This window comes from Neovison vison, chromosome 1, assembly GCF_020171115.1.
Source record: "Neovison vison isolate M4711 chromosome 1, ASM_NN_V1, whole genome shotgun sequence".
Classification (NCBI taxonomy): Eukaryota; Metazoa; Chordata; class Mammalia; order Carnivora; family Mustelidae; genus Neogale; species Neogale vison.
In genome coordinates this window covers 42,623,033-42,636,290 of record NC_058091.1, presented here as the reverse complement: position 1 = coordinate 42,636,290, position 13,258 = coordinate 42,623,033, and the positions used below count along the sequence as shown (strand labels likewise).

General features: G+C 38.5%; 1 protein-coding gene across 2 annotated transcripts in view; it reads left to right on the top strand.

Moving 5' to 3' along the window:
• The window catches only part of ORC3 (origin recognition complex subunit 3), a 63,198-nt gene extending 56,734 nt beyond the window's left edge, over positions 1–6,464 (top strand). For both annotated transcript variants that reach the window (XM_044245952.1, XM_044245962.1), the window contains 4 exons: positions 3,036–3,177; positions 4,571–4,687; positions 5,428–5,507; positions 6,075–6,464. In XM_044245952.1, coding sequence (XP_044101887.1) covers positions 3,036–3,177; positions 4,571–4,687; positions 5,428–5,507; positions 6,075–6,180 — 445 coding nt within the window. In that variant the 3' untranslated portion in view covers positions 6,181–6,464. The remainder of the gene's footprint in view (positions 1–3,035; positions 3,178–4,570; positions 4,688–5,427; positions 5,508–6,074) is intronic.
• Positions 6,465–13,258: the final 6,794 nt, after the last annotated feature.

The following is a 13,258-nucleotide window of genomic DNA, read 5'->3' as shown; positions in this document are numbered from 1 at the left end:
AAAAAATAGGAAAAATTTTGTCATTGCTGCTTCTGTGTTTTAACAGCAGTTCAAACAGCAGGCTAGGCACTGAGTATAATCAAGTACTGAAAAGAACAGCTCAGTTACTGAAGACAGAGTAGTTTTCTGATAAATTACCTGTCCTCTTAAAAGTGAAAATTTCCATTTCTAGGACAGTGTAGGAACAGGGTCATTGTTCCCAATCATTGGAGAGAAATTACTAATGCCATGGAGGAGGTCCAGATGATCAACCAAGTGTGACAAAAGAAAGGTTAAAAGTGAGAAATGTGTCATGTACAAGTGATGCAATGCAATATGCTGAACTGTGTCATGGCCAGAATTGACCTTTTAGAACTCATACAGTTAACCTTGCCCTGCTGGGCTTTCCTGTTCTTGTAGTTTCTTGCCCAAGTATCTGGCTCCTTTCTTTTACCAACTTGTGACCATTGCTATTGCTGAAAAAAATTATAGTGTATTTTAGCATAATTTGTAGGCCAGATGTCAGGTTCCTTTCTGAATTCCCGCAAATCCCAAATTGAAGGCTCTGAAATCAGACAACCATTCCTTTTGCTCTTTGACCATGATCTTTCCGCCTGTGTTTGACTTTTTAACCTTTCTGAGAAGTTACTGAAATAAAGTGAGCATGACTAAATTGTGCTGTGTTGTGAAATCATAGAGTTTTCCATACCAGGATTTACTGTTTTATCAAGATTGACTCTCCCAGGCAGGAAGAGATTGGGATTGTAGCATGTTAGAGCTAAAACAGACCTAAGGAGACATGTGGCAGCTAAAACCCAGAGAGAAGCTAGGACTTAGGGAAAGTCACACAGTCCTGGTCTGGAGATGTCCAACAGAAGTGCCTCTCCATATCTCCTGACTTTCTCCAAGGAGGCCACATCACAGGTGTTTGAACAGAGCTTAGAGTCCTGGAGAAAAGATGTTCATTAAAGATAAATATAAGCAATAGACTCCAAGAGCCAGGTTCCCGGTTCATCATGAGCAGCTCTTGATGAAACTCCTGAGAACAGAGAATAAAAGTGCTACTTTCTACATTACTGTTTTCATCAAAATACAAGCTTCAGCTTTGCAGCCCTTGTTGATCCTAAGTGGTCCCTACCCATTTCCTCAGAACCATCTCTCTTTTGTTTGTGAACTCTGATCTGAATCCAGAATGAGCACCAGGCAGTGCGCTAGTGCTGGGCTCATTGCTTACTTCTTCTCACAGCAGGTAAGCTGCAGGAGAGCTCTGCTCATCTCCGCATTTGTAGTTGGACACAAATTCTCATGTGTGATGTTTTGTCACTGGTGGTGGCCAACTAATGTAGCAGCCAGTGTGAACCAAACATAGGCAAATGTTTTATTTTGCCTCTGATGGAGGTTCTTCGATGAGATCCAGAAAGTCCTTTTGCCTCAGGAATTACCTAAATTCCTAACATTAAAGATGCTAAAGAGGGCAGAGAGTACAAATGTGAGATAAATTCTCTGAAGTTGGCTCTGCTTGCTTTGTTTGATTTCCAGTCCTTATTACATAGCAGGACTTCAGGGGGTACTTTTAATGACAAGTCATTATAATGATTGGGAAGAAACAGCCTGAGGTTGGTGTAGAATAGTTTACGGTCAGAAATTACAAATGGGTAGCTAGCTGGCTAGGGAGGCAGTTGATGTTACAAAACCCATGTCATAGGCTACCGCTAAATTAACTTATCTTGAGTAAGAGGTTAGCAGTATAAGTAGAGGTAAGGTATAGAATGCTGAATCCTTAGGGCCAAGTCAAACCCATATGCTTTTTTGCAAGTGGGCTTTCTTCTGCTTAACTCCAGGGAAGGAGCAGCAGCATTTACAAGTGAAATGAGCAAGGGGCCAGGAGTTCTCTTGAGATGGGGAGGAGTGATGTACGTGGTTAATACCTCTCTTCTTCCTCTCGTTCTCAAAGCCACTGACCACAAGGTGGAACAAGTGGAGTGGGATTTTCTCCCAGGATGGGAAAATCTAGGATCTAGAGGAAGATGGTAATTTCCCCGGTGGCTGGGCTGAGGCGGCTGCTTTGTTCTGCCTGCACTTGGTGGGAAAAGGAGCGGACAGAAATCCATCATGTGGCCGAAATATTTAAAGCCCAGTACTGGACTAAGCCCCAAATCTTTATGAAGGCATGTGAGTTAACTACTTGACTCAAGTTAGCGACATACTACTCTTACCTTCAGGTTGTGTTTGCCAAAGTTTCTCCCTTCCAGTTTGCTCCCTCCAGGCTACCCAAGAGTGATGTCACTGTCATGGCACAGGCAAGCTCATAGGCTCATTAGACACTGAAAGTGAACTTTTTAATGCTTTATTTCCTACGTTCAGATTTCATTAAAATTAGGTTGTCAACTAACTCATAAATTGGAGAAAACACCCGAGTTACAGTGGTTTAACTGAAATTTTAATGATGAACAATTTGCTTGTTTTCCAGTATTCTAAAGCTAAAAGTTACAGCCTTTTCTGCCTTCTTAAAGTAAAATTTAATTCTAACATACAAAAACCTTCCAGGTACCATTTCTGTGAAACATATCAATTAAAACATTTTCTGTGATCCAAAAAGAATTTCCTAAATTCTTAATTCTAGGTCTGAGGCGTGTTTTTAAACACTGTCGAGAGTTAAATAAATGTCTGCTGTGGTAAGGAATGTGGCTATCTCAGTTTTCTAAATAATTACTTTAAGAAAGTATTCATTAATACGCTTAAGAAATTCTGGCTTTAAGGTTTTGAGCAGAAATGTGACTTAGGTGCATTTGTTCCTAAAGGTTTAACTGAGAATTAAAATACGGTTTCTTAAACTCAAGTGAATGTGAGTTTTAAAAATTACATGGAAGAGTACAATTCTGAGTGAACCTGTACTAACTTTGCTCTTTGGCTTTTGTTTCATTTGTTTGTTTCTGGTTGTTGATGTTGCTTTTTAAGTTCGTTGCTCAGTCTTCCACAGAGGATTGACAAAGATGTTATACTGAACATAAACGTGTACTTATCTAAAAGTGGACACCTCACTTTGGCTGTTTCAGAGAATACCTTCTGCCGCCAGAGACACAGCCCCTGCATGAGGTGGTGTACTTCAGCGCTGCCCACACCCTGCGGGAGCATCTGAACGCGGCACCAAGAATCGCCCTCCACACTGCGCTCAACAACCCTTATTATTATCTCAAGGTAAGAAGCAGATTCATCACTCTGGAAGTTTAGTTCACACCCCAGGCTTTATTTACCACAAAAATACTGTAAATTTGCAGTCCTCATGACTGGGGAGTTGGCAGTACAGGATTATACCTGTTTCAGGTTTGTTTGTTTTTTAAGATTTTATTTATTTGACAGACAGAGGTCACAAGTAGGCAGAGAGAGGGAGGAGGAAGCAGGCTCCCTGCTGAGCAGAGAGCCCAGATGCAGGGCTCGATCGTAGGACCCTGGGACCATGACTTGAGCTGAAGGCAGAGGCTTTAACCCTAACCCACTGAGCCACCCAGGTGCCCCTGTTTCAGGTTTTTTAAAAAAATTCTTTAGATTCCATAAAATCTATGAAGAATGTTCCAGTGTACTGGTTTTCTATTCCAAAAAGGCACCCAAGTTAGCATGCTAAGCATTACAAGCTAATACTGAATAGGAAAATATAAGTCAATGGTTTTCAATGGTGGTGGTAGTGGAGAGCTTGAATAATTTTATATTTAAAGCACAAGATATTTTTATTATGTAAACCACAAATTAAAATTTATCTCTTTAATGGTAGGTCACAGAAGAGATCTGGTGTGATTTTAGGAGTCTTTAGGAGGATATATTACAATCTCTATGTGTATGTGTGTGTGAGACACTTTCTCAATTACCATGGATTTTGAATAAATTTTAAAAACACCGATTGTTGGGACCCCTGGCTGGCTCAGACGGTGAAGTGATCACTTTTGATTTCCTCTCAGGTCATGATCTGAGGGTTGTGAGTTGGGCTTCACACCCAGTGCAAGGTCTCCTTGAGGATTTTCTCCCTCCTGCCCACTGCTTCCCGCCCCACCGCCAAATAAATCAGCCTTTAAAAACACACACACACTGATTGTTTTCGTAGGGATTATTTAGGATCTGCAGCATTTGACAACCTAGTCTTTTCTCGGAGAGCTAACTTACAGCCTTGGTAGTGATGTGTTGGTAATAATAGGGTGTAATTATTGCTATAATCACAAATGTTGGAAGTGGCATTTTACTGAAAATCCCCAGGAAGTCCATAAACTTTTTACAGAAACCAGAAATGCATTACAGCCTCAGAAATTAATAGTGTATGATTAAAATAAAAAATTAATAATTTGCTTAAAATGAAAAATGGACTTTTCTTCTGATCCCAAGTATTCTTCTAGTGATCAGGAGCTAAGGGGATTATAACGAAGACCTAATTCTAAACAAGAACTAGGTAACTATTGGGGAGTAAACACAACTCACTAAATAAAGGAAACCAAAAGGACTCCATTTACTGGCTTCCTAAAATTAGTTTGGGGGTTCATTAATGTCTGCTTCTGTTCCTGATCATCTCTAAAAAGTAGTCATCTAAGTTTACTGTTGTTTTTAGAATGAAGCACTGAAGAGTGAAGAAGGCTGCATTCCAAATGTCGCCCCAGACATCTGCATAGCATATAAACTGCACCTAGAGTGTAGCAGGCTAATCAACCTTGTGGACTGGTCAGAGGTAGGTCATGGCGAAGAGAGTAAGCTATTTGTCTAACCATCGGTGACAGTTCTCCTAGGGTTCTTATACTTTTGGGACTTTGGAACTCATCTTACATCTCTCTTTTTTTTAATGCCCTGTTCTTTTGTTTGGGAAGCATAAATCACCTCACACTGTAAAATCTCTTCCAGAAAAGCAGCTAACTGCTCAATAGTCTCACTCCAAGTCCCCTGCACTCTCATTCCATACTCCTCAATGTGGAATGCCAATTCTCCATGCCAGGTCAAAATAAGTACATGATCTAACCCCACAGTTAACAGTAAGCAAAAGCTAAACAGTTTAGGTTGGTTCTGTTTTTCCACAAAATAAAAGTATATTATTAACTAGCTTTTCCTTTATCACAAAAAAGAAAAAAATATAGGAGTAACTGTACAACAGATTTAGCAATCAGGAAGTACAGTGAATACTTGGCAAGGCAATGGAAGACTAAGAGAAATAATTTCTTTCCACCCTCAGAGGAGTATTACAAAGTTAACTCTGTTGAAGGTCTTAACAGATGTCACCTTTTAAAAATATGTAAAATTGGCACCTTCTAAGAATGAGAAGTTTTGAGAATCTGAAATTTGGTGGAATATTTTTAAAAATATGCCAGCTATCAGTTCCAGCAGCTTGACCTGGCTCCTTACAGAGTCATCAAGTGCAATATAAAATACCTGGCAATGGTAGAGATTTTTGTTTTCTTTTGTCTCGTCTCTGAAAAGGCTTTTGCAACAGTTGTGACAGCTGCTGAAAAAATGGATGCAAGTTCTGTAACCTCAGAAGAAAGGAATGAAATTATCCAGTATCCTTTTAACAAACCAGTTCTGTAATGTCTGAGTATACATGGAGTATAAAAGTTTATAGTTTCTCTAGACCAACAATAGATTTATAAAGACGTTTTCCAAACAATCTTATTACTTGTTAATACTAATACATATCAGCCCAGAATAACTTGTTTCTAAATACCCATTCCAAATTTAATCTAAAATGAGACCAAATACAAAATATTTGGTCTAAAACTTCTATCAAGGTCATACTCCAAAATTTAGCAAAAATGTCCAAAAACTGTCATTTTTAAATTCTTTGTATTTTTCTATGGTGATTATATACTTTAAGAAGTCAAAGGGGAAGCAGTTTTCATAGTGTTATGAAAAACTAGAATTAGGTAAGCATTACGTACTTTACCATTCATGTCTTAATGAAAGTGGATTCTAATTACATTGATGTTTTCTAGTAAGGGTTATAGTTTAATTTAGCATATGTATTTGAACTGTACTTCAGTTTAACAAAGCATGTTTTAACATTGAGACTTTAACTTCTTTATGTCAAAAAACCTAACATGGTGAATTTCCTTAGCCATAGCCTCCAGTGCTCGGTTTATTAGAGCTGTTTCTGAACTAGAACTTTTAGGGTTTATAAAACCTACCAAACAGAAGACTGACCATGTGGCGAGGCTAACATGGGGAGGCTGCTAGAAAGCCAGTGAATGAAGCCAGAAATACCACATTAAGCTTAAGAGAGAAAAGGAGACCAGTCATATTTACATACCACCAGAAGACTGCTGGCAAGAAGCGTGCAATCCTTGTGTACTGTCTGATCAGAAAGTAGACTGTTAACCCCAAACAGGAATATATCAAGACACCTTTGGAGTACTTCAGAACCCAGCAAATGACATGCTTACATTGTAACTAAAACCTCTCCCACATTATCACTGTAATCTTCATAGTCATTACTAAATTATAAATTGTTCTTGAGCATACATAGTTTATAATGGTAATAATTCCTTTATCCAGGTGTTACACTTGATTTACTATCCCTCATTCTTGCTCCCCCAGCTTCTTGGACTGGCATTCCTCACTTTAGTAAGTTGTGTAGTAAGTAAGATAAATATCCTACAGGTTGGTTTCTCCTACGTGACTATATAGGTTCTAAAACTGCCTCTGCTGCCCCATTGTTTTTAGCCTAAAAACTTAAAAAATCCCAAGCTCTTTCATTTTATGCTTAAAGGCAGTAAATATTCTACTTTAGGATGACCCATCATGGAGTTGTACAGCCTCTAAGACCTTTACAAATTACATCTCAATATTAAAAAATCCATATGAGGAAAAAGTAAACCCCAATTGAAATGACATCTGGATGGATCTCTTCATGACAAGAACTCAAGTTAGTGAAACAAAGATACCCCCAAGTGCATTATTTAATATTCTACTCCCATGAGAATTCTGGGATATATCTTTTGAGTATTCACTAACTTACCAAAATTATCACACAGATATGACCACAAGGAAAACATCCAAATTCATTAAGAACTATCTTGGATCGCAAACATTAGTGCTATGTAATTGTAGGCCTTTTTGTGTGTGTGCTTTGAGGACAGATTTAATGTATAATTAATTATTTTAAAAATTTATTATGAAGAAATTTGATAGCTTAAACCTCAATTCTGGCATGTAAAGGACATATATAGTATAGAGCATCTTTGTCCTCTGGCAACATGATGGGCTCAGACAACATTAATGGTTAACTGCTGCTTTCCCCTTTTCCTGCTCCAAAAACAAATTGTCAGATGTTGCCAGGCTCAAAAAGAGGGAAATCCCAAGGTACCGGAAATAAAGAACCGCATGCCAGAAGAGAAAGCATCTAGCCCTGTAGAGCTCTGAGAAAGACAGTTACCAAAACAGCATTACTCTGAGCTAATCTTCTCATCTTCATCTAAAAGGTGCCAGGATTTCTTGCGTACGCAGTAAATACATGTACATATGTGCACAAAGAGCTGTCAGCTTTGAAATAAAGGCGTTTATGATATGCAAACATAAACATCACCACCATATAGGAAGAAACTGGACAAATAGAGGCTTTTGACACTTTGGAATCCATGTGTTAAAGGCCTCTGCCAAATGGGTATGATTATAACGAGAATCCTTTTCTATTCTGTGAAGTCTCCATGACTTACTTCACAGCAACTCGCTCCGTATTTTTTTTTTCCAATATTCTTTAGTCCTTCCCCTCCAGTCAAGTGTCCTCTCACGTGTTTCATTTTTGATTAACAGTTAGTAAAATCTGGGGAAAAGAATGTATAAGTGACTTAGAGCATCTCCCATCTGTTGCCTATTTAAGTGAGGCATTCGGCGATGGGAAAGGTTTTCCAATATTCGTGCTCGTTAATATGAAGACACCATCAATGTCTACAATGTGATTTTTTCCAGCTTTCAAATGGTGCTCAACAGGCACCAGAGAAAATTGTAATTAGAAACTATTTATTTGGGGTGCCTGGATGGATCAGTGGGTTAAAGTCTCTGCCTTCGGCTCAGGTCATGATCCCAGGGTCCTGGGATCGAGCCCCGCAATCAGGCTTTCTGCTCAGCAGGAGCCTGCTTCCCTCCTTCTCTCTCTGCCTGCCTCTCTGCCTACTTGTGATCTCTGTCTGTCAAATAAATAATAAAATCTTAAAAAAAACAAACAAACACCAAAACTATGAATTTCAGCAAGACTTGTATAGCAAAATGCTTACACAGTTAAGAGTCAGAGGAACTGGCCTCCTACAGACCAGACTGACCTCTGAGGCACACCAAGTAGTAGTAGCCCTGCTGGGCACGTAGTTGAATTCATGCTCCCAAAATGCGTATCATATAGTGAACCACTTTTTCTTACTAAAGATTAGACATGAGCAAGATAGAAACTGTTGTTTTTATAGTGAATACCCAAAAATGCTACAAAATTAAAGGTCATGAAGCCCATTTGTTATGATCGTTATGGAGCACAAACCCCTCAAAGCCAGCCCTGTTTTAAGAGTCACCTCAATTCTGTGTCTATTTCTTAATACTTTACATCTAAACCTCATCCAAAACCTCTTCCAAAATACTTTACAAATGGGATATTCTGATCAACTAAATCTCTGTCCAATGAAATACTAATCCGAAAACCCTGAAGTAATCTGAAATTCATTCAGAAACGATTTACTGAGCACATACCATGCTTGAGGCACTATTCCAGGTACTGTACACTTCCATGAACAAAGATCTTTGCCCTCATTGCATTCTAGCAGAGGGAGCAGAACAGAGGATTATATAGTATGCTATGGGAAAAAAAAAAAAAAAACAACCAGGATATCATGCTACAGTTTAAACAGTGGTCACAGCAGGTCTCATCGAGGTAAGTTTTTGAAGAACTCAAAAATTGGCCAGTGAGGGATAGGCAGGGTGAACAGGTGACTAGAATTAAATAAAGTGGGGTGGAGTACATGTAATTTAGGGCCCTGTAGACCACTAAGTCTTTTTTACTTAGGAAGTCCTCTCAGTAAAGACTTAGACCTTTAAACAATCACTCTGCTATGAGAAGAGACTGAGTGGGATATCCCAGGTGATGAGGAGATCATCAGCAGATGAAACAAGGACCAATTAGGCAATCACTGAATAGGACATGATCATATAATAAAGATGGTGAGACTTAAGATGGAACCAAGATTAGATGGGACTGTTTTTTGGCGGAGAAACTAGAATAGAGATGCCATTAACTGATTGGGGATGATGATCAGGAGGGACAGCTTAAGAGGCAAAAGTAAGTTTGGTTTTAGACCCAAGTTCTGAAACCTCTGTTAGATATCCAAGTGGAAATGTCTCCATAGAGAGGTGAATATAATCTTACATCTCCATGATTAGATAAGATCACCAAACTGAGTATGAACAGAGGAGGCAAGGAGCCCAAGGCCAAACTCTGGGACACATACATTTTAACACTTGGAAAAATGAAAGCAGGGAAAAGGAAAAAGAGTTACATAGAAGAACCAGACAGACCAAGAAGAGGCAGCCAATAAATTAGGAGGAAAATCAGGCAAGCGTGGTATCTTGCAAGCCAACTGGAGTGTTTCAAGGTCAAATGTAGATTTAGCAATGTGTAAATCATTTGTAACCATAAAATAGAACAGTGGAGAAATGTCTGATAGGACATTTCTCCAAATGTCTGATAGGAAACATGTATCAGATGACGTAACAAATGTCCAAACTATCAGTAGTCCTGGGAAAGGTATACATTGTGTGATGTAAATGAAGACCATAGCATTGGATATACTCTTACGAAAAGGTTTGAATAAAAACATTAGACCTGGGCGCCTGGGTGGCTCAGTGGGTTAAGCCGCTGCCTTTGGCTCAGGTCATGATCTCAGGGTCCTGGGATCAAGTGCCGCATCAGGCTCTCTGCTCAGCAGGGAGCCTGCTTCCCTCTCTCTCTCTCTCTCTGCCTGCCTCTCCATCTACTTGTGATTTCTCTCTGTCAAATAAATAAATAAAATCTTTAAAAAACAAAAAAAAACATTAGACCTAACTTTTAGTTGTTACAGGGAGCTCAGAGCGATGTAAGTTCAATTACTGACATCACAAACATTCAAGAAGCCAAAAGGTCTAGCTGTTTCAGAAACTCAGTCTTGATCAAATCCTGCTTCAGGGAGAATAAAAAGCTGCAAATGATATTTGGGGAACAGATGGGAAAAATCTAAATATGAACTGGTTATTAAATTAGGTATTTTATGTGGAGTAATGGTATCGATATAAGAAAACCACCTTATTCTTAGATGAATCGTGCACTTTGAAAGTTTAAAATATATACATATGAAATAAATATGGCTAAACAGTTTTTCACTTTAAGTTGATCACTAGATTGTCCTTTAAGCTTTTCTATGAATTTTTTTCCCTAATAAAAGAAGATGGTGAAAAGAGGCAACAGAGGAAGGTAAGAAAATTCTTGACTTTTGCTGTAAAGGCTATAGGGCAGAAAAATAGAGTAACTAGTAGAGGGATCATAGGATCAAGGTATTTTTTTTTTTTTAAGACATGAGTGAGCAAGCACAGGGAGGAGCAGAGGAAGAGAGAGAAACTCTAGCAGACTCCTCACTGAGCTCAGAGCCTGCCTCAGGGCTTAATCTCAGGACCCCAAGATCATGACCTGAACTGAAACGAAGACATTAACCAACTGTTTACCACCCAGGGACCCCTCAAGAGATTTTTTTTTTTTTTTTAAAGATTTTACTTATTTGACAGAGCCACAAAGCACAAGTGGAAGGAATGGCAGAGGAAGAGGGAGAAGCAGGCTCCCCACTGAGCAGGGCGCCCAACCTGGGCCTGGGATCACAACCTGAGCTGTAGGTAGACACTGAAGTATCTGAGCCACCCAGGCACCCCTCAGGAGATTTTTTAAATAGCATGTTTACTGTGCTTTGGGTAATGATCTAGTAGAAAATAGATGTAGTACAGAGAAAACACTGTCTTTGTACAGGGGCTTTAACGCTTACCTAGGGCAAATGTAGGAACAGAGAACTGCAAAGTCATGTCTAGGAATAGCCAAGGGACGTGCTATTAGGTGCTTTAGAAGAATATTTGCTTATTAACACCAGCTACTATGTAAATTTGAACTAAGGGATTAAAGAAAACCCAAATGAGACAAAGAACTGTTCCCAGCCTTGGGTACCTGGATCAACTAAACAGATTCCAAAAGTCCTCTCCTCCACACTTCTAAAGCAGTCTAAGATTGGAACCTGGGAATCTTTCCTAATAGCTCTACAGTTTATACTGCTGACACAATGTCCTATTTATTTACCATTTTTAGAGAAGTTCTTGCCCTAGGTCAAAGATAATTTTTACAGTCTAAATCTCCAATATCTAGTCTTCTCAGATTGCATATGCCTATTTTTGCTCAAAAATACAAAGAATTATACCTGGTCACATGACCTTGTTAATCAGGGAGTTACTGAACACTTCATAGCAACCTAAGTATAGCATCATACCAGTACTACTTTTTACTAAAAGAATGACTGTTAGCACATGGAATTCTGTAGCTGTTTATCTGTTAAAAAGCAATTTCAGGGATCTCTGGGAATTTAGAATCCCTAGGTAGCTAGTAGGATCTTTCTCATTGAGATCAACTGTGGCTGGTTCTTGGACTAGAGTATTCAACTTATTGGGTCCATGTAATTACAACTAAATCCGAAAGATTGCCTTTTTCTTTTATTTTCTGGCATTCCCTCACACAGTTACTGATAACCAGTTAGTAGCTTATTAGCCAGGACTTTTTGGTAAGATAATAAGCAGAAATTTGACTGTGGAGAAAACTTTATTCTTGATCCAACTTGAATTTAGAATTAAAACTATTAGTTGTGGCTCCATTGAGATTGCCAGTATTGATTTTCCTTTTAGTATACCTTGCCCTCCAAGTTTAAAAACCAGCTCTTTCATAAATTTAAATCTGTGTGAAAACTGAGTGTTGATTATTTTGCCCTTACTGGGGTTAAGAAGGGATAAAATGTATTTACCTTCATTCTTCTTCCACTCATCCATATTCCAACTTATTGCATGCATTCCCCTATAAATATCAGGGACTGTTTCCTTCCTCAGCCTTCGACATTGGCAGTATATCTGGAAGTATATCTGTGGTTGTCACAGGTTGGAGGGTGCTACTGGCATCTAGTGGTAGAGGCCAGAGATGCTGCTAAACTAATCCTTTAATGCACAGTAGGACTCCCACCACAGTGATCTGGCCCAAACTCTCAGTAGTGCCGAGGCTGAGAATCTCAATTAGTCCATTAAAACTAGGTACAATTATCTACCTTATTTATGGCTACCCTGCACTGTACCAATGTTTCTCGAGCACTTGATGGGCATACGAATTATCTGAGTAACTTGTGAAAGCCCTCAATCCCTGGCCTTGTTTAAACAAAAGAATTGGTGAAGGATAATCACCAAAATTAAAAAGGCAAAACAATCCTTTTTCCCCCCACTAATTAGGTCAATTATAAATATATATGCCCTAGTACATTTGTGATTGGTTTAATTAGTGGAAATATGCTAGAAGAATTCAACAAAAGAAATCACTAAAGCATTTTTTGCTCACTTCATTATAATAAAGCGATGTTTGGAAAGGGAATTAAATGTGCTGAATCGTGCTTTCATCTATCATCCTTTAAAAAACGGACTTGGATTATACTGCTCTCTTGGAGGTAAAAATCCTATAGCTGTTAAAACTGATTATGTAACATTCTATCATGAAGTCAGTTATAAGCAATTTGGAATCAGAACTCAGTTTTTGAAAATAGCACTCATAACTTAGATTATTTGGTATATGAAAAGATTTTTAAATCTTATTGGAAAATTAACTTCATTGATTTCTGGAAAATGCTTACATTTAAAACACTGGCTTTATTCAAATACTACCCATCTATACATTAAAGCAGATTAGACGTAAATATTTTATTCTTCCAACTAGATTCCAGTACTACAAGGGAGTAAAACAATGACACACTGGGGGAAAAAAAAATGCAGCAATAAACATTTGTTTAAAAAGACTGATAGAATAAATAAAAACTACCCCAAAATAAGAAAAAAAAATCCTAGAAACCCTTTCTGAAACCCCAAGAAGTCCTGGAATACAGAAACGCCCTCCCTCCTTCACTATTTCACAGCAAGTACTGTAGGCTATTTGCTTAATAATGTTCTGGGATTACATTCTAAATTATTAACTGGTTACAGCTTGGTTGTAGTGCACAATTAAAATCACACTAACTTCATC